Source organism: Clavelina lepadiformis, chromosome 1 (assembly GCF_947623445.1).
Source record: "Clavelina lepadiformis chromosome 1, kaClaLepa1.1, whole genome shotgun sequence".
NCBI classification, from domain to species: domain Eukaryota; kingdom Metazoa; phylum Chordata; class Ascidiacea; order Aplousobranchia; family Clavelinidae; genus Clavelina; species Clavelina lepadiformis.
The window spans coordinates 10,650,162-10,671,805 of NC_135240.1; the positions used below are offsets into that span (position 1 = coordinate 10,650,162).

The 21,644-nt window shown below is 37.2% G+C and overlaps 2 protein-coding genes across 4 annotated transcripts; both read right to left on the reverse strand.

Moving 5' to 3' along the window:
- Positions 1 to 55: 55 nt before the first annotated feature.
- LOC143444253 (sodium- and chloride-dependent taurine transporter-like) lies at positions 56 to 10,483 on the reverse strand. 2 transcript variants are annotated; one of them, XM_076943428.1, is made up of 14 exons: positions 10,301 to 10,483; positions 8,382 to 8,622; positions 8,115 to 8,246; positions 7,125 to 7,434; positions 5,831 to 5,963; positions 4,761 to 4,895; positions 3,540 to 3,644; positions 3,228 to 3,351; positions 2,523 to 2,635; positions 2,276 to 2,413; positions 2,064 to 2,166; positions 1,849 to 1,949; positions 1,514 to 1,684; positions 56 to 1,376 (listed from the first exon to the last, which is right to left on the reverse strand). In XM_076943428.1, the coding sequence occupies exons 1-14, from the start codon at positions 10,418 to 10,420 to the stop codon at positions 1,125 to 1,127; spliced, it is 2,178 nt and encodes a 725-aa protein (XP_076799543.1). In that variant the 5' UTR covers positions 10,421 to 10,483; the 3' UTR covers positions 56 to 1,124. The 2 variants fall into 2 exon arrangements, with proteins under 2 accessions (XP_076799543.1, XP_076799544.1); XM_076943429.1 differs by lacking the exon at positions 10,301 to 10,483 and adding an exon at positions 9,213 to 9,348.
- Positions 10,484 to 13,551: 3,068 nt separating this feature from the next.
- LOC143444256 (uncharacterized) lies at positions 13,552 to 21,638 on the reverse strand. 2 transcript variants are annotated; one of them, XM_076943432.1, is made up of 5 exons: positions 21,355 to 21,638; positions 20,937 to 21,122; positions 20,076 to 20,244; positions 19,513 to 19,602; positions 13,552 to 14,239 (listed from the first exon to the last, which is right to left on the reverse strand). In XM_076943432.1, exons 1-5 carry the CDS (start codon positions 21,522 to 21,524, stop codon positions 14,156 to 14,158), a joined length of 699 nt encoding a protein of 232 aa, XP_076799547.1. In that variant the 5' UTR covers positions 21,525 to 21,638; the 3' UTR covers positions 13,552 to 14,155. The 2 variants fall into 2 exon arrangements, with proteins under 2 accessions (XP_076799547.1, XP_076799548.1); XM_076943433.1 differs by having other exon boundaries at positions 13,574 to 14,239; positions 19,513 to 19,590; positions 21,355 to 21,636.
- Between the last annotated feature and the right edge of the window lie 6 nt (positions 21,639 to 21,644).

The following is a 21,644-nucleotide window of genomic DNA, read 5'->3' on the forward strand; positions in this document are numbered from 1 at the left end:
CGAAGGCCTGTATATGTTGTGCTAAAACTGAGTGTCATTACTGTTAAGTAGCATATTAAATTGGACAAGCTGTTTTATTTCTTTTGCTTGATGAGTGCTGCTAATCTATATCGCTATAGACATTCCACAGCAATGCAAAAAAGTTTTACAATTAAATTATTTAAAAATTCAAACCAGAGATTACAAGACATGGTTTAGCAACTCAATCTCTTTCTCTGAAAATTACTAAATGTGTTACTGGTACTACAAGCGGCTACAATACAGAAACGCATGAAAACTACTGATATCTCATTTCAATGTAAAAACATATATCACAAAGAAACATGTACAGCAGAAAAACAACCAACCATAAAAATAGCTTACTATATGGTACCGGTACCTATTTTATAAGCTACCATGAGTTATACGTAAAATGTATCATCACAGCATATTGGTTTGCGAAAATGTTAAATTTCAATATGGTTATCCTGTCTTATTACCATATTAAACATATAAGCGCATTTAGCTGAGGATGGCGTTTGTGGAATTTTCGAAACCGAAAATTATATACAGCGAAAATTGTTTTCAGTCTTTTTCCGTATATCTGTGCATGTTCTCCAGCAACAAGTTAAGTTACTCATATTAAGGTTGGCGATCAATATCAAAGATACATGTCTTTGTAAACAAAGCTATCAACAGATGTGCATCGATTCGTAGGGGACTTCAGAATTTTCTGAGTAAACGACATGAAATTGTAAAGGGATTAAAAGGAAATTGCAACAAGATTTCCGTAAGTTTTGTCTGCGCCGGTAAACACATCGTTTCAGACACGAAATCATAAACACCACTTACCAATTAATCGGAGTTCAAGCGGTTTTAATTGCGCATTTTGGTGATACCTAGGTTTGATCAATATATTTCCCAACAGGTGACTGCTTTGTGTGCAAAAACTTTTGTGGTGTAGATTAATAAAGGTTCTGAGCTACTTAAAAAAAGTTTGGTAAAATATACTAATGTAAGATTTCAATTTAGAGAAATTTCAAAAGATCAGTAATTCCCCCCAAAAAACATCATATTTTCAACACATCCGCTAAGAAGCACTTCTCAATAAGGGCTGTACCGTTTTTCAATTCATTTACACAAGTTTAGAATCCAGTATTGCCAGTGACGGCGTCGTAAGAAGGCGGGTCGCTGTTATCTGTGTGATTACTGGTCAACTCTACCTCTTTAGAGACAGATTTAAGTGAGACCTGGTAGGCTTGTTCGCTCGAATGGCAGACCGAGCGACCTAATTTGCTACCGAACACCTTTGTGAGATGATTTGGGTAGTTTTTGTTCTCCACTCCGTAATCTTCGTGAGAACGACGCAGGTTTGGCGTAATTAGTTTGTTGATTCGCTATATGCAAAAAATAATGTATCGATTTTCCGATATATAAGGCATGATTTTCATGAATAATTCGAGCTATACTCAGACTATATAGCTAAGGTAGACGTACAACTAAAAAATAAATTGCTGGAATATTAATCGCAAACCTGGAAAAGATCTCCCTCGGTAGTTGCAATACGATAAATAGCGTATACAGGAATAACCAGCATTGAGCTCAAAGCAAGGACCCAGCCGATTGCAGTACCCCAATCTGGGTAGACGTATGTCTTGTTGTAGACGAGCGGCTTAAACTTGATCATTGCGTAGAGAAACGTGCACTAAAAACATAAACCAAAAGTTCTATTACGCGCTAGAAATGAGAAATTATTTTGGTATACTGACTCGTAACGAAGCAACTGACTGTTCACTGTTAACTGAACAATTTTGCAAAGCCTTTCAACAGCATTAACACCCAGTTCATAATCTCTACAAAATTTCTTACCGTGGTAAGCAAGGGAGTGCCAAATGTCCAAATATATTTCATTATTGGTATGGGCCGATATCCTATCATGCGTGTAATGTTATGCCACATTCTTTCTGCGCCTAGAAAAGAAAATATACACAAAAACATTTAAATAGTTCTTAGTAAATGTGAAGCGTGTTGCATCGTAAGCAGCTCCTCAAGAGCAAAAATAAAGTATTTTGTTATACTGTTACCGTATATCCAAGCAATAGCAACGGATTCGAAAAAGGCAACCCAGAGCAAGCACACTCCACTGGCAGCGTAATAATCAAACAGCTGAAACACGTACATTCCGCCCTGTAAAATCAAATGAAGCATTTTTCACCGAAGAAAATTACAAACAGTGCTTTGGTTTGAAGGAAAATAACAAATTTCAAGAACTTGTGTATAGTCGTGGCACGCTTACGTTTGTCACCATTGTCAATCCAATAAGGTACGAAACCCCACACGTGATGGCGATGAAGATCTCGCGATTGTAACCTCTGCGGAGTTGATTGGGGAAAAGATCCACAAACGATGTAATAAAACCCTCGGTCTCGACAAACTGAAGATACAAGTAAAATATGTATTATTTGATTGAAGAACGTACAAATCGCTGGAAAGAGTCGCAATTAAAATGCTTGTCGGTTCCAAACTTCAAGGCTGCTTCTAACCTGGCTGTCCAAACCGAGCAACAGGAGCATAATGAAAAACAATATCGCCCACAGAGTCGAAACTGGCATCATACTGATTGCTTTTGGGTAGGCAATGAACGCCAGGCCAGGCCCTGAAAATAGTGCACGCGGTGAGAAGTTTTTTGTTACTCATTTACACGCAAAATACTGATTAAAACGTATCGTTAAACAAGACAAGATGTTTAACAAACAGAGCTATCCAAATAAGCATAAAATGAGCGTTTGTTGTTTTGTACAGATCCATGAATACACGAATAGACACCCTGAACCCATTGCGACGGGTCAATGAATAACAACAGAAGAGACGTTGCTTCTAAAACTTGCTGTACCTGGCTCTACTGAGCGTGATTTATACATTATGTATCATCGTTTTTATCTCGCTATTAACACAAAGCGAAGTCTGATGCTTCTCAATTGATTCGTGGTGTAGTAAACCACTTTTGTTAATAACAACTCTTCTTCAGGTATACTGACGTCCCATTTACGTCAATACAATTTCAACGAAGACATTCTGAGTGATTATAAGCGAATTGTCTTTCACCAATGACGTTATTCGGAGCAATGGGATCAATATTCTACCAGAGGTTACGGATTACTACAAACCATACTCAGTATACGGCCATATGCGAGTAATGGAAAAATTTTAATTACGTCTTAAAACAAAATTAAAATCAATAGAGATACCTGATTCTGCCACCATAGATACGTCAACTCCTTGTTCTTCGGCCATGAAACCAAGGACACTAAAAATGGCAAAACCGCTGATAAAACTTGTACCAGAGTTGACCAAACTTAACACGATGCAATCCTGAAAAAAATATCGGACAGATAATAATTAATTTGTATTTCCGTCGAACGTACCAGTAGCAGTCGCATCATGGCACTGCAACGACATATTGGCTATGTTGACTTCTTAAAATTTTCTTTTATTTTCTAACCAGAATTTCGCGGTAAATATTGAAGGTAGCTCAAAGATTTTGATCTAGATCTACTAACCTTATAGCAATTGTTATTGAATTTATTATAGCTCCCAAGAGAGACAAGTGCTCCCAAGCAGATTGCGAACGAGAAAAATATTTGAGTCCCAGCATCGATCCAGACCTAAATTAATTTACAGAACGTTACATCGGCTTCGATTAATTAATTAATTATTGATCCACGGGCAGACAAAGCAATTCACGATCGTGCATTTAAAACTGAAAGTTTCATGATAATGTGGGGCGAGTGAATTCAAAAAATATATTGCACTTACACTCAATTGTTTGACAAAAAGATAATTCAGTCTTAAAACTTAGCCTGCAAACCGGTTTATATACTGAATGGGTTGTTTAAAAATGAACAGATACTCTTGTAATACAGTATATTTTGGTTAGAGATTGTGCCGTGTTGCCGCAAGACACAGGAAATGCTGTTTCTTGTTGGGCTTCCTAAAAACGACCATTGAACACTTCTGCGAAACATTCTTCGTTTTGGAATGGAAAAGTACTGAATGATTGCTGGAATGTTTTCATTTTGTTTCTACTTTATTACACCTCCTGATGAGCAGTGTGAACAGTAGAAAAGCGATTAAAACTCCCATAATAAGGTTTGGAACGCGTGTGAATGCGCGCTCAATTGTGTGTATTGGCTTTCAGAAGACATGGTTAACTTACTTTCAATAAAACATGGCGGGTGTGACTGTGTGAATGGTTGGTTTGTGGTGGTTGCTATAATCCAGCCTAGTGTAGCTAAACTATCAATATACTTGTTGAAACATTGTACAGAAAGTTCCAATTACAGAAATTAGAACATGAGCTGCATCTCTTTTTAATGTGATTTAAGTTTTATTTACGTGACTTACTTGACGGTATCAGGTTAATAAACTACAAAAGCGGTTTTTCTTTTGTGAGTCACAAAAGTGCGTCTTACACATAACTGAAAAGTGAACAAATATTGACCAATAAACGTACGAAGAGAAAACGCGCCTTCCCTCTACGTAGTGTACCAGAAAACGATGGAATAACAGCCTAGTACGTTCCATTGGAACAATACGCATGTTACAAACCTGTTTCTACATTTGCATGTTCGTTTGTATATATTGAAATTTCGTTCATAATTTCACTAGTCGGGTTAAATAATTGTACGATTTTGGGGACTTTTTCCATACATTCCAAAATCGAGTAATCCCTTACTGGTAACAATATACACGCAAAGATGAATAACAGAAAAAAAATATACCTGAGGATCTGCCAGCTTGTCGATATCGGGAGTGAGGTAAAATTTGATGCCGGTTGCTGCTCCAGGTAAGGTAACCCCCCGGATCAGGAGAACAATGAGCATGAGAAATGGGAAGGTTGCAGTGAAATAGACGACCTGCAATTTTCATCGAATATTTTCAATACGCCTGATAACGATAACCGTAACGGCTGATTAAGATTATTCAGAATAGCCCTATATGGTTTTGTAAAAATACCCATTTTCTGTCAGGGGAACACATTAAGCAACGTGATTATACATTGTTCGTACGTTTTTCATTTTCAACATGATTCTGCCTTACTTTCGATGTGGTTTAGTGCAGCGAATCCCAGTCTTTTTTAATTTCCTGTACACTTTTGCTGATAATTTTGAGGCCAATTGTATAAATTAGATCACTAAAGTATTCTGACAATGTTTTTGAGGCACGTAGAAGAAACGAGTAGCGCACAGTTAAAACAATCTTTTCAAAAATTGCGTTAACTGTACAGTAGTTCCAAGTTCACTGTGGCCCAACGTTGGGGTATTGGCTTTTCATATTGTAACATTTTAGTATGCTTAGCTTCCCAATCGGTGGTCAAGGGCTGGTTTAGTGCATTTTGATCTTCAAGGCTGTTTAACGATGCAGAGAAACGTTTGTTAGACAACAACAAAGAGTATGGTTATTTGAGTAAATACTGTTGTTATACACATCGACATTCCCTTGTTAATCACTCCACACTTTACGAGCTATGGAATTTTTTTTATATGGGCTTGTTTTACAACTCATTTTCTAATGGCGGTTTGAAATCTTAGACCGAGTAACCAAAGTACACTAAACAGCGTACGACGGTGAAAACGAACCAACGACAGCGAAAACTTGAGTAAAAAGGCGCATGCGTACGATGTTTACAATCTTCACTGGCTTTTTTGTTTTTTGCCAGCAGTTTGGGTGAAATCAATGTTTTCGCTAGAATGCTAGATCGTCATTAATCAATTCAAGCAAGGAAAATAGGTGAAAACATAAAACTCTATACAAACGGTTTTTAGTGAGTATGAGAAACAAAAAACCTCACCTTTCCAGTGGATTTTACACCCTTCCAAATGCAGAAATAGCAAATAACCCACACAAGCAAAAGACACAAGGCCAGTTCCCATCTTATGGAACCCACGTCATCTAAGCCGGTAGATAATCCAAGGACCCGACGTCTGTTTTGGATCATGGGGAGATGTCACATGAAATAAAATAAAAAAAGATAAAGTTAATAACGTGGTACTACATTGCTGCTGATAAGACTCTCTGGAGAGAATTGTGGACGGCGTCAATTCAAGCGACATATATACGGCCGCAAATCCTGTTTTTATCTGATAACTCATATTACACAAGGTTGAACAATGTGTACGTATGCGAAACGCATGTTCTGCACTGCGACGGGGATTTATGAATGTTTCAAATTTGCAATGTGTATACTGTATTTATGGAAAAGTGAAAGTTGTAAATCACAATGTTTGGTTTTCTTGTATCATCCACAACTCTCTCAGGACACGACGAAAAATATTAGAATGTTGCCATGATCGCCATACAATCCGTTGTAGCTTCGGTTAAAGCGCGATCGACGAGCGACGCGTTCCATACATTCACCACGTCGCAGATGGAGCTTATATAAGAGAGCTGCTGAGTCGTGCTATTCTTCAATTTTCAATTTCAAATTGTTTTTTTGTTTCTTTGTAATACACTTTAAGCACTCGGAATAGAAAGACCGTTGTCTGGAAATGAGTCGAATTTCAACAAGTATTCATTCATTCAATCGATTTATGCTCTTTTCAAAAAAATTGGATCTTGTATTCACCGAGGGATGTCAGTTTCAGGCGTTTTACTCAACCCACGTTCTAATGCGCCAAAAACGTTTGTGTCACTACAGGTACTCTTAAACCACTGAAGATATGTATGTAAGGATATGCGGATATGTAAAGTCGTATTATAAATCGAAGATTTCGATTTTACAAGGACTAAAACGTTTTCAAGTATTGGACGTTACTTTTGCGCGCTATTAAAGTCGGTTGCTGTTTACATTTCGTTTTGATATCATTTTCAGTCTCCAATTTTAAAGACACGGTAAAGAAGCGTAATGTTTAGTGTTGGCTTTTCTCTTGCTCTTTTATCGGATAAAGTGATAAACGCTTAGCTTATTTGTCGTCTAATCGAAGTCGTCGTTTTAACAGACGACTTGACAACATTTGCTCCAAACGCACATCCACAAATATTTCTAAGCGCTGTATACTATCACTACTGTATATTATTATCATAATGATTATGTGATAAATTTGCTAAAAGCACAACGCGTCTATACAGGCGTGAATTTTACTGACTCCCAATATTCGGTTTCGGGTGATGTCTTGGTGCCGTTGCAATAGGACGCGTTGTAGGTACTTGCAGTTGTGGCGGCCATCGTGGCCATCACAGTTGCTGCTGTACTGCCATTGCTGCTCGACGCATTGGCAGCAGCTAATGTTTTGGAAAAGGTTTCCACGCAACACGGGGTATTCCAGTATTGATCGCACTTGGCCCAAGGCAGATCCAACGTAAAGCTTTGGAAGAGATAGAAGACCGACCAGGCAAGGATTACAATGTAGTAAATGTTGAGCAGTGCAACGATGACCATGGAAGCGTAGCCGATTCCTGGAACAATTTCACTTTAACGTTTTCTGTTCTTACAGGCCTACATGCAACCCGACATGCAAGTGGTTTCAAAAGGAAAAATTATACTTATGTTCGAATTAATTGCAGGGTTTAAAAAACATGCCATCCATGCATTTAAAGCAGAGCATGAAATGTCCAGTGTAATTAAGAGGGGATGTAAAACAGACCGAGAAGGCGGTTATGAACAGATGATTGATTTGCTTTCTGCGTAGCATTATAAAGCCTTACAGTTATTATGAGCTGGGATCCCAGTATTTATACAGATCTTGGCCAATTATCTTTGCACACTTCTCTTAAATTGATTGTCACATACAATCAGGGCAGAAATATTTTTGAATGAGGTCCTAAACTGCAAATGGAAATTCTCTATACGTACTAAGTTGCAAATTAGAAAATTAAGTGGTGAGCATATTATTTTGTTTTCTTAGAGAATGGTTGCTTTAAAAGTATGCACAATTGAATTAATTGAAAATTATCAATAAATTTATATCAAACAAAGGTATTCATGAAATCACTAAGCGTAGAGAGTAAAACGCAATTCCACTCACCAATTTAACCTGAAAGAAAAGCTTGTTAAATTCGAAGAAAAAGACGAAAAAAGCTCAAAAATCCAAAAAAATAAACGACTGCTTGTACGGTATTCAAAACATTTCCCTCACCGGTTCCGATGGGCACAAGCCTCCAGCTGGTGACCCCACCTTCGCTCATGTACTGTCCCAATGAAACCTCGAGAAAAAATATTGGTATTCCGCCCAAAACAAGAAATATAGCATATGGGATGAGAAATGCTCCTGGAGATTAGAACCAGTTGAATGTGATTAGAAAAGCGCTTTTAACAGAAATTGCTCAACATTGCGAGATAAGGACATCATAACATCCTTTATTTAATCGGCAAGAACCCACTAACGTAGAGTATAATCAAATACCTCCACCGTTCTTGTAACAAAGGTAAGGGAATCGCCATACATTGCCTAAGCCCACAAAACCGCCGGCTACTGATAGAATAAAATCCATTTTCCTAGTCCACTTCTCCCGCTGAATTGGTGCGTTCGAGTGAGAATCGCATGACGAAATTGCCTTTGTGCCATATTCCGGGTCATTATGCTGATTATCTGCAGCAGTTGGTGCTAAGGTTGTATCAAATTCGTTTGACATTTCTCCTTTATACTGCAGAACAACGATTATTGAATATTTCTTTATGGTAACCATTCCAGGTGGTATTTTATGAATATCATAGCGAAATATAATTAGGCCTTTTCAAAGACAATTCTACATATCTCTAGCCAGTGTTTTTTTTTAAGGTGTTTTGGGGGACCGAAACGGTCCCCCAAATTTCTCCAGCGGTTTCCCAAAATTTGGACTTGCAAATATGGCTATTTTTTGGTATTTAAATGAAACACTTGCGGTCTCTTAAAACTACTTAGCGGTCACCCAAACCAAACCTTAAAAAAAAACCTGTCTCTAGCTATAATTCACACTCCGTGACCTGGTTTTATAACACCTCATAAACAAAACCCATTTCAGAAAGTGAACAGAACCTAATGACTAAAATACGTAAAACTCCCCGACACGCAAATTCGAATAAAATTTAATAATTGTTGAAGCTTTACTTTATTTCCCAACGCCTACATGACAAAGTGTAGGCCTACAGTTGATATATCGTAGTTATAAATGCAAAATCACGTGCCCCACTAATTAGCTCACCTGGCTTTACAAACTCTGAAAACTTAATCTATTTTACAAACAGGGAAACTTACCAACGTATATTAGCCATTTTTAAAAGCTGCAAGCATGCTAGCTGTTTACCTACTGTATACCAGGTATGACTAACAAAATCAAAGACCTTTTGTGCCCATGCAAACCGTTTCCATAAAAATTGCTGGGCGATTATTTTGAAGTCCTTCAATTAGGACTTTACCAGCCAACAAAAAAACAACTTTAAAAATAACCCACCGTAAAATTTGAAGCTTGGATGACTCAATAAAAATATAAGGGTTAAAACTTCAGAAATACATCCAAAGTTCACGAAAACAAGCTGTGTTTGGCAAGAGTTGACGTCACAAATCAACTGCGCACGTTCGATTTCCGTGAGAATTTATCTTAACCTTGACCTGTTAGTTGTGGTATAAAAATGTATGTGATAACACATGTGATCACACATTAACAATAGTAATGATTGGTTAGTTATAGTATCAAGCGAAACGTTTACAACGAAGTTTGTTAGTCATGATTTGATCGTGTTCATTTTATGTACAGCTCGTATTTTTGCCATCTTCGTCCAAACATGGAATCACGTTTCAAGTAAACAAGTCTGCCTAGTTTTGAGAAAGGCATGGAAAAAACTGGCGCTGCGCAAAACCAACAAAGGTGTTTCGTGTTTTCCATTGTTGACAACAGTCATTACAATGGACTTAGACCTTTTCCAGGAAAGAGGCTGAAAATTGATAGTTTCCGCAGTAATTGCTGCATTTTCAACGCACAGCTCCACTACACAAGATTGTAAACTGTCTAACGGTTTCCGTCAATGCATTAAAGAAATTCATACGGCGTCCGCAGCGCCATACATCACGTGGTTTCAACAATTTCAAACAGCAGTTTTGTACAACGTCGAAAAAACGTTTACAGCTTGTTTTCGTTTGGTTAATCGGCCCAAATTCTTTTTTTTAAATTTCATGAAAATCTTCAAGCAAACGAAAATATTTTTGCGGTGGCCAAGCGACCACAATATTGTTATATGTAACTTGGCACAGCTTTAATTTTAAATTATTCTCATCATCATGAAGTACTAAAACCAGCCGGTTTCAACTAGTTGAATCGATTCGAAACAAATTACAATGCGACTTACCTCCTCTAAAAGTTTCTCTGACTGGTCGGGAAGTTTTTCACAGTTATAGCTATTAAAAGCTTCGCTCTGGTTTCCATGACAATTGGGTTCATTGAGGTGTCGTAACTTATTGAATTCCATTGTAAATCTCACGAATTCGGCAATAAAACCTAGAATCTACAACCTGTGAAAACAGAGCACAAAAATATTGTTTGTCATGGGAGTTATAAAGGAATAGCATATTTGCGTTGCTTCTGTGCACTGTGAACACGGCAGGAAAAAGAAAGCGAAATTTTTTGACGTGAATGTCACATGCCAAATGTGCTTTTCTAATCGCCAGCCCTGTGATGAACCGAGGTAACCTAATTAATCATCGCACATAACAAAGACCGATAAGCTTTTGAAAACAACTCTGACGGCAAAGGTTTCCCCCTACATAAAGTTGCCGTTATGCAAACAAGGAACCCCTCAAAAGAATGAACCTCAAATGTTTCTTATCAACCATAGGGATGGCTTTCCGAACACACCTCACGAAGATTTACGTGCTTGTAAGCGACGCTTTTACTCCCAAATTTACCCTGAGCTATTTCGTAATAAGAAAGTAAAACGCGGCCAAGTTTTTTATATCACTATTAAGTACAATGCGCATGTTTGCGAAACGGCCGACACAATTTCACAGGAAATAATCGTACGTTTGAAGTATCTTATCTTTAACAACGAGCCGCGCCAACACCTACTTTTGGTGAAATTGAAATATTCACTTCCTTACTAAAACAGTCTTCTAAGTTGTACAGTAAAAAGTCTATGCTGCAAATAATACAACTTGCAGTAATAAAAGGACATATCTTGTTTTTCAACATAGTATTTCACAATAGAGACAATGAAAGAAAACACTCCATGGCTGTATATTACATACAAGATGAAGTCTATAATGCCGTCTCAAACTACAGACACATGAAAAGTGGGCATAAAAGGATTTTCATTATGGGGTAATGAAACTTCGGTCAAACTCTCACCGCTAACTCGTAAAAATCGTTTACAAATTCCCTTTTTTACAAATTTCTACAACTGCGAGCAGTTACAAAATAATTCATAAATCGTAACCTGTCGACTTTCCCAAATCGTGATAGAAAGTCATCGGTTTACTACAACATCCAAATGACATAAAATTTAGAGTTTGCTCGTCTGTATATTGCCAAACGTCATGATAACTATTGGCCCTGGCACGTTTTCTAGATCAGCCATGCAGGAAGTAAGTGGCAGAAAGCATGCAGGAGTGCTAGACCTTGAATCGCAATATCCATTCCATAAGAATCTTCCAAGTTGTGGTAGCCGAAAAACGTCGAAGGTAGAATCTTTCCAAGTGAAAATAAGTGGCAGCCTTTCTATAAATTGATACAGGGATCACAAAACTATTTTTGCATATAATTAAAAAGCGTACTAAATTTCCTATAACGGTTTCATGCACTTGCGGTAGGCTTACAACTTCAACCAACTAGCAACTTTGAGAATGATTCAAAACCATCAAAATACGCTCAAAACTTGCTGTTTCTCTTTGTTTATCGGTTCTCGCTCCACTTTGCTTCAATGAGCGAACTTAACTGAACTCGTACTACTAAAACCATAACTGTCTGGTGGTTATCTTCAACAGATCTCAAATTAACGGTTGACGTTCAAAATACATATTGAACCTAACAATGTCATGAGCTTAATACCTAAACGTTTGCTGAATCTGCAGAAAGCAATGAACAATTGTGCCAGTTGTAACCACAAGTCAAGTACGTCTGTATAATAAGCAACAGCTTGCTTTGACATACACAATAAAGTGCTAGAGCGTTTCCGCAACTCCCACGTGAAGCATTTTAACAGAATCGATATACAGGCGCCTTCCAATTACATAATATCAGCAATTTTCGCTTATGGCATGCGACATCAATAACGTCATAGAGTGGGGTATATTACCGTTACAGCGCTAGTGGATCAACAATGGTATAACTCAAAAACAACCCAAAAAAACAACTATTTCACGGGTAAAAAATCGTGCGTCCAAAGCTCTTTTTTACAGTTTTTTCGTTAACGAAACTTAAATGTTGTAACTTAGGAGTACCATTTATTCTTAACCTAAATCCAATTCAACCCTAGATAACCAAAATGGAGTTTTTGCATTCCAATTGTCCTAACCTCACCGCCTATGTTTAACAACAGGCTGCATGACCTATTTATGGTTAAGTAGTCAATCTCAAAAAGCAAACGTTTCCCGTTTGTCAGTATTTCTTGATAAACGCCATAATAATAACACTGCAAAAACTTCAGTTATTGCTACTATGAAATAACACAGTGCTTACTAACACCCAATGAGCAATGTATCCTAGTTGGATAACTACATCCTAACAAAATCGGCAAGAACGTGCAATACATTAAGACCTACGCTATCTATAACTATCCACAACAGTTGCTTTCAAGATGGTACCTTTCTTTTGCCATGTCGCACCCTAACGACCTCAATGTTTTCGCAACTAAACCAATGTAATCATCTTATGCTTATCAAGTAGATACTTCACAAGTAACGATAATGTAATGTGACTTGAAAACAAGGTACAGCAGAGTTGGTCTGCAGTGGCGCTGTCGGTCGTGGTATTTGCTAGGTTTTCCCGCTTCTCACTATGCTAAAGCAAATGTAGTAATAATGCTACTGCAGTTGTAAAAATCTGATTATCCCGTATCACACCTCACGACGCTCGAAAGCATCCCAAATTGCATTAGAGATGCACTTTTTTAAAAAAAATGCTTATCCTCATATATCATATATCAGCTCTCATATATCCTGAACGTTTGAAATAGGAAAGTTTGATGATTAATAGTAAAAAAACGCTAGTGGCGGAAAGCGTGGCTAGCACCCTTTCACAGCTGTGGAAATTGCGTAATCAATCAAGGTTATAATCGTGTTTGCATCATCTCAATCACACAACAGGATCGCAGTACTACCATAACATAACGATTTAAGTTAAAACAACTTTAAACTAAACTATTTCCCCTGAATTTCTTGGATATTTTTGTTTTACGACGTAAGTCTATTTCATAATTTACAAGTAACAAATAACGATTTCTATCTTACTTTGCTTAAGAGCTGTGTAATCGTCCTGCTGTAATATTATGTCAGAAACCGTTTACACTAACGTATAGGTCTATTATCTTTTATTCACACTTCAAACTTGCAGCTCTTTTATATTGAAAAAGTTACATTTCCTAAACGTTTTACCGAAACTGCAATTCATATAACTATATTCCTTTACAGTTGTGGAATTGAATATTTACAGTAGAGCTTCAAAGTTTTATAGAACATATGTCTACAGAAGTTCGATCACCTTTAAAAGTCCGATGTTTGTTTACATACTGTAGCATAAAGCTGATTACCATGTACGGTAACTCATTCAAAAACGGCAAATATCCTTAGTTAAAAATAATTAGATGAATAAGTAATTATGCAGCTTGTAACCAATATCATTTGCAAAGAAGTAACTGATGAAGAAACCACATGACAGGTAACCATATTCATGTATTGAACAAGTAACCGGTAACCAGCTTCACGCCGGTATACTTTAGACTGAAACGTCAGAAATGTACAGTATATCCTAATCATACATTCGACTTTTCAAGGGAAAACAGTAACACTAATAATAATTAATTAATCTACAGAAGCGCGAGTGACAAAGGAATTACTACGTCACTCCAACACTATCGTATAGATAGAATATCGATTAGTTTTGTCTATTTCAAGGCTTGTTGTTTATTTTGAACAACTAGTCGTTTATGTTGACTTGATGCCACCTATCGGCTCCGCGACTGACGATTAAAGAAATGCATTGCAGTTAAATTTTATTCCGATTGGTTTACAGATTCATTTCTCTCTTCCGCAGACATTTCAGCTGCATTTGGATCTTGATCCACTCTTTCCATTACCTAAAAATTCAACTTGAGCTTTAGTTGTTTGTTTTATTTATATTTAAAGATAAAAGCACGGTTATCACCAAACTTGTAGTGAAATTAAGCTAATGATCATAAAAGGTGGTGTACACGCACTACAACCAGTCTACTAATTTTTCCTTCCTAATACGAGTTTAAGTTACTTCAAAAATATAGGTAGCGCCTATTTCAGAAGCAAAATTGTACATTCAGACCGTTTTCCTTTTTTAAATATTAATTTGACTGAACTAACCAACTCACTGACACACTATCTAAACAACCAAATGACTAACAATTTGGTATTTAAATTATAATCGAGTTAACTAGACTCAAGCAAAGTGACTCTATGACATACGAGGTATGTCCAAAACGTATTCGACTTTATTTTTATGAAGCCGGGTATAGTGGCTACATTTCACTGAAGTCTCGCATGACGAGGCTCGTTTTTGAAAAAGGGCGGTTAGGTGATGAGAAAAGATATACAAAAGTTTATTCTCGCCATTTGGGATACAACTGAAGTTAGAATAGAATTAAAAGGTGGATTTGGTTAGTTTAGGTTAACTTACTATGCTATATTAACATTGGAGTCGAGAAAAAATATGAACATAGCTACGAAAGTCCTTTTTTCCGGTGACATAGACATAGTGACAACTTATTGTCCCACCACAAGTAATGTCGAGCAAGCAAAACGTTTTCAATCGAATGTGATTACAACCTTCCTATACGCATGTAAAAAACTTTTTTACCCGATCAACAGTGTCTTTATCTCTCTTTATTGTCTTGGATTGGATGTGTAAGATAAGCTAAAGCAGTGATTTCCAACCGCTGTTTAGCGGCAGGACTGAGCCATGAGAAATCATGAAGAATGAGAGGCACTGGCAGATTATCCAGTTTCACTTGATTGCAGAAACCAGAGATTAAAATGCTATGGTTCCCAAATACTGAAACCTTCGCAAACCCGGACAAATTAGAGTTAAGTACCGACAGCTAAGTATAGCCACTTGCTGCATATTATACATAATGGCATATCTGTGCTGCCACGTTCGCAACCTGACATCCCCATCGCAATGATTGTTTGCAGACGAAACCATCAAAAAAGAAATACTGTGCTGTACTACCTAGAGTCGGAGACTATGGCACTGTATAGTTGTTCTAGGCCTACATTCCACGTACTGCAATTTACAGCCTTCGTGAGGTTACATGTGCGTCACAAGCGTTCAAACAAGTGGGTGGTGAAGGATTGCCAAGGTCACCACAACAATGCGCCCGCTCTTACCGCCTATATACGGCCCTACACGTAATCCGAACTTTTCTCATTAGTTTTTTATCCTCTTTGTCAGTTTTTATTCCTAGTCAGTTTTTTCATTCTTTAGAGTCTAGACCAGGGCGTCTTAAACAATTTGGTTCTGCGACCCCTACTTTAGAAATGAAACTTCTATGCGACTCCTTGAGGGCCTATACGTTAATGATGTTAAAACAATGAACGTTCAATGACAAATCTCAAGTGGTATTTTTGACTAAAACACACTTTGGCAAAATCATACAAGTGCACGCAACCCACTGAAGTACAGTAACTGTAGCCTGGAGTAATAAAAGAATTTCGTAATGGGAACAGTAAAGCAAATAAAAAATAAACAAAAACAATTCAATTTATAAAAACTAAATTTGTTTCACGACCCCAAATATACATTTTGCGACCCCCGACCGGGTCGCGACCCACACTTTGAGAAGCCTCTGCGCTAGATCAGTGCTTTTTAACATTTTATAAAACAATCAATACCAGATTACGTATGTGTGTCAGAATTTGTAATCACAGTTCGGCCTGTACGGAAACAAATTATAACACACTTAACATAGTGTTAAAACATTACGTGAGAGTTTTGCTTTACTTTAAGTTCACGTTTCGTCAGGGTTAAATTACCAAAGGCGAAATGCAAACCGGATTCCATTTGCAGTTGCGTTACAATTGTAATTTCCTTGAGCAAGGCGTGAATGACGCTTATTTTTGTTCAGTGGTATTTTTCCGCAGTTCCAAATTCCGGTAATACAAAAATTTTCAAAAATAATAAAAAAGTGTGTGTATCTATCAAAACTTGCACGAAAACAAGATCGGTAGCCAAGGCTCGAGCGATGAAGAATCATCGCCAAGTTTGTTTAAGTAGTGGAAAGACTTTCCTCAGTCCGAAAACAAAGTTTGCGACACCATACCCTATTAGTTTATCGGGCGATATTTTTATGCCATTCACGTTACCGTAGTTAAGATTAGCCTAGTTATAAGCTTCCTTTCCGATTTTATGGGTCTGTGCAATGCTTCGTATACCAGCGAATGAAGTGTTAGATAGCCAATACAGGCAAAACTATTAACAAAAAATTTGTTTTTTTCAATCCCATCCACCTCACAACAGTGCGAGTACGCAAATGTAAGCTATGCTATAGCCTGGAGGTTACTCCAGGTCAAACGATCCCATACACCAGTAACGTCGGTCGCTAAGATTTTCTTAGCGATGTGTGTATAAAAAAGAAACATCGAGAGCTGGAAGTTGGCAGGTTAAAGGTTAAATTAAATACATCGATTTAAAAATATGCAAGAAACACCTTAAAGCAAATCGTTTTCAAAACGATACAAAGTCAATGGTCGGATCGCGTGGACTAATGAAAAATATTTCAACAAATTTTATTTCACTCATTAAGCCTAATTCACTCACTCATAATTTCCGCTTTTACGTCGTTACAAGAAAAGCGCACATTCTTGTGTCCATAACAGCACCCGACTACTTTTCAACTAAATGTAAAGCAACGAGATAGAAGCCATTGCCTTGTTATGATGTGATATCACCATGCACCGTTACTTTTCTGTTGTTCTTTCTTTGCCACTCCAGCTTTCTTTCACGCGTTTTTAATGGCAGTCTTATTCATGGAAGATATAGTGACAAAACTGGATTTGCTTCGTGATAACTGCGCAACGTATATCACGGATGAGCTTGCCTGGACTATGGCCCGACGCGACGGTAAGCGTGAAAACGCCAAATTTGCACAACCGATCAGCGTTGCTTAAGAATAACCGAAAATCAGAGAGACGAATTTCATCCGCACCGTGTTCATCATCCGCACTAAATTTTTTTATAAACGCACTAATGCGTGTAGTCTCAAAGACTGAAAAGTACTGCTCTAGACCAGCATCGATTGGTTTGTGGTTTTTCAAAAAGTTGAAAACCATGCTGGAATAGATGTGAGGAAGTTATGAGATAACAAAGGTCCATAGCGTTCTAGAGAAATCATTTCAGAGGTGTTATTTGCTAAATTTGTACAACTACAGAATTTTTCAGTCTTTTCAAATTAGACTAAAATTAAAAACAAAGATATTTAGTTTTCTCAAATTAAATTGAAATTTGAATTCCCAAATTCACAAAAACTAGAAATTGAACTGAAATCACATTTATTTAAGTCAAAGCGACTTCAATGCTGCATCTATTCATGCCAAATTGCAGTTCTTGATACAACTGCTACAGAGAAACTGGTTCCAATGTATGGTAACTGTCTAATAGTGACATAGTAAGTAATATCTAGTGTTCGTCACAATGCCTACTCTACTATAAATGGTGATGCGATAGCGACATGGGCGCATGGCGCTGGTAAGAAACTCTTTTTACGCTTTTCTTGCGGTAAAATGGAAAATCAGATAAGAACTAAAAATAGAGCATACAAACGTATTGCAAAGGTTGTCACTACTTCACTGAAAGAAATTTGTACGTTCGAAGCTATTATTCACGTTTTTCGTTTACCCAACTTGAATGTTGTAACATAGTAACCTAAACTAGGTCTTCCTTCAAATCTAAACCATGTTCAATTTAACCCAAAATAATGTAGCTCCAGTATAAACAACTTTTGGATGCCCATTCTCTTTAAACCTAACCGCCCATACAACAGGCTGTGTGACCTGCTCAAGGTAAAAAATTCACTTTCATTAGAATTGGATCGTAACCGTAGAACTGAGGTATCATCCAAAGGTCGGAAATTTTTAACCTACCTGGTTTACCTACACCAGAATAACTCCACTATGTGCAAGAGAGAGCATATGAGGGCGCTGGAAACGAAATAAGTTATACTGTATGTATAGGCACGGGCGGTAGGCAACTGTTTGATTAATGGTATTTCTAAGTTTAAGTAAAATTCGCTTTCCGTAGTCCGTAGGTATTGAGAAAAGCTTTAAAACAGTTCTACTTCCACACATCTAATAATAAAGATTTTACGCTTTTGAGAAGCGTTATGAATTGATTAGTGGTCTTCTTTTCTACTAACAATAGGTTTATGGAAAAATTTGCCGTTTTTCTTCCATACCACAGGCCAACTGGTTCTTAATTATGACGACACAAAATAAATTTTCTTTCGCGGAGAAGATTCCATTCATATTATATTTTTCGTGTATTTCACAGTACACCGAAAGAAGCAAGCTTAGGCTTGCGAAAGCTGGTGTCGAAAAATATAAAGTTAACCTTAAGAGTGCCAAAGTATATCCTGTTTCTTATTTTACTTTATTCATATTATATTGTGTGTATTGGGAATCTGAGTATACGTCATTGATAGAGTCTCCTTATTTTTGGGTTGCACGCTACGATGATGGTAAGGGCCGCACCGCACAATTGCTTCATAGTCCTTGCGAAAGCCCTGGCCGTGTGATAAAGCCATGCTACCATTTATTTAACGAAGTGACTATTTCAACGTATGTAGGTCACACCACCTGTAGTTAAAGATTGGCGACACAGTCAGGAGAATGGGCAAGCAATCAATTGATTTTAGCAGTGTGAGGTTTTATTGGAGTTAGATTTAGATTAGAAGATAGATTTAGGTTAGTTTCCAGTTACCATGTTATAACATTTAAGTTAGGTTAACAAGAAACTGAGAAAAATAGCTTCGAACGCACGATTTTTTCGGGAAAATAAAGGCAGCTTTTTTTCAAACGGCGTGACATATATAAGAAAATCCATTTTTTACAGTTTGAACAATTTACTGTATTTAGTTAAAAACGGTACCAAACTATCCCATTGTTCTCGTACTTCCAGCACCCCGGTCCCATTTGGGATTATTATGGCCTACTGAATAAATTTCAACACATTTTCTTACAAATGCGTTACAAAGAATCTTTATTTACAAATAGTCATAAATATTTCGACGAATGGATTAAAGATTATGGGATCTAATAAGTCCTAATCAAAATTACCTTAAGAATAAATACTGTTAGCCTACAAAGTTAATGAACGATATGAGCTTACATTTTCGTTGTCATTGTGGTTAGCATTGCTTGCGTTGCCTGCAATAGCCAGCAAACGTGCTTCGGCATCACTGTTTGCCTGCAAGTTAAACTGTTTAGAGCAAGATTTAAAATTAATTTCATATTATCAACGTTACAACTGGCATAATTGGACAATTTCAATCGACAAATTCTTTTCTTAGGAAAGGATGACCTGGCTGGATTATGTCTTCTTTTACAATCTGGGTTGTAACGGACTTTGAGAAATATCCAGTTAAGCCCGTTATTTGGAGTTTATGCAGGGTTATGTTAATGATTATTAAAACTGCCTTTGTCTTCTGCAGTACAACTAATCAACCAATCTTATCAAATAAAACTGCCAAATTAGGCGGATGTACCAGACTTATAAAAAAATCCAGATCTGGTAGAGCAGCAGTAGCTTACTCTTGTCCAGCCGGCCCATCCCTGCATCTGCATGTCAGGATTAACTAACGCAATGTAGACTACATTTATGAAAATTATTTTAATACAAAAGCAGGAAAACGTTATTGTGGATAAACTATTGGGAAACATTTTCTTTGTTACCATTATGATTCTACGCAAGATATCATGTCCCCCATCTTCGTTGTTTTCTGCAAGATTGTCATCTTCTGCAGAGTTATCCGCGTCATCTTGAAGAAGCATCACAATCAAGTCATTATTCGCATCGTAATCTGGATCATATTCATCTTGATCCCAACTGTCTCCTGCAGCTCTGTGGATTCGTAATATACTTCATCATCATGAAAGCTACGGTTACGTTGCTGAGCGAAACAAGATTTTTACGAAGCTTGTTGCTGTTTAATGGTCATGAATAACTGCTGCAAATTCGGACAAGTCTATTTAAACGGTGAAAAGTCATTACTGGGATTCAAGTCGTGTAAATACTCGCGTCCAAAGATAAAAGATTTTGATATAATACTTAGAGTCTTAGACCATACTACTACATGACTGCTTCTTGGATAAAGGACCTTGCGTTTATGGTGATTTGTAGGACAATGTTGCGACCAAATCTTACCAAATCCAGATCTTATTGGCATATCTTACTAATGAGTTTAGAAAAGTGAAAACTTCACAATTTGAATGAAATGCAAGTGCAATTAACTTTCATCATTTGCATTGCAGTTTGTTATACTGCAGCAGGTGCTGTAAAACGCAATACGGTAAGCTTGACACTAATACATTTCCAGCTTTTAAGACGTTTTAAAACGTTACATAGGTTCGAGGTATTCATGCAGCATGCGTAGCTTATATGTAGTAATACCGTGGGCAATAGCTTGTTTCTGAAATGTGGTACTGAATACCGTACTGAAAAATTTTGGGATATTTTGAAGTACAATTAGTCAATTACCCCGCTATGCAAGTGCAATATAATATATGCTGTGTTAACCCACTTTGCAACTTTACCTGATGTCAGTCGCATCCTCAACAACACTAGGTTCTTCTGGTTCATTTTCTTCGTTTCGTCGCACCTGAAGTGGTGAGTAACCTTCCCGTCTGTGCATTCCATTTCTGAATCTAGATCGTCCACGATGTGGAGGCTGGGTTCGTCTCTTAAGTTGAAAGAAATTTACGCATACGTGCACAAGATTCCTGCAAACAGAGCAAAGAATAGGTTTCTGTCCATTTTTTCATCACTTATTCGACCTTGCTGCCATAATCCAAAAATAGTTTAGTCCAGTAGGCCTATATGTTGTGATACAGTATTTCTAGTAGTAAAAAATGTCGTCTTATAACAGTCCAACTGCTGTGCTGTGTGCATAATACATATTTATATTAAAGTAAAGTAAGGCTATCCATTTGTTACACATGCAAGATTTCTTACCAAAAAATTAAACCAAGTCCTATAAACAGTAAAGTAATCAAGAAAACTTCAACGATGTTATCAGCATTTCCAGTGACCACTCGAGAAATGCAATTAGCCAGAAAGGTGCCAAATCCAGGAGCATTACAATCCGGTTCAGTGTCAGGGCAAATTGTCGATATATCCGTCATATTTTTTGAAGAAGTTAAATCTCATTTTTTTACCATCTTTTGGTAGGAGAATATTGCAACCAAAACACATCCAAAACCAAACCAGCAAATTCTTTTCATTTACTTTGCGACAACTTATCT

Excerpts from the sequence above, each read along its gene's own strand:
- LOC143444253 (XM_076943428.1), bottom strand. The coding sequence starts at position 10,420 with ATGGAATTCAATAAGTTACGACACCTCAATGAACCCAATTGTCATGGA. Across the intron at positions 8,623-10,300 it reads CAGAGAAACTTTTAGAGGAG|TATAAAGGAGAAATGTCAAA; the intron begins GTAAGTCGCATT and ends GTTGTTCTGCAG. Across the intron at positions 1,377-1,513 it reads CCGAGGGAGATCTTTTCCAG|CGAATCAACAAACTAATTAC; the intron begins GTTTGCGATTAA and ends TTTTGCATATAG.
- LOC143444256 (XM_076943432.1), bottom strand. The coding sequence starts at position 21,524 with ATGACGGATATATCGACAATTTGCCCTGACACTGAACCGGATTGTAAT. Across the intron at positions 20,245-20,936 it reads GAGGATGCGACTGACATCAG|AGCTGCAGGAGACAGTTGGG; the intron begins GTAAAGTTGCAA and ends ACGAATCCACAG. Across the intron at positions 19,603-20,075 it reads TCTTGCGTAGAATCATAATG|TTTAACTTGCAGGCAAACAG; the intron begins GTAACAAAGAAA and ends TGCTCTAAACAG.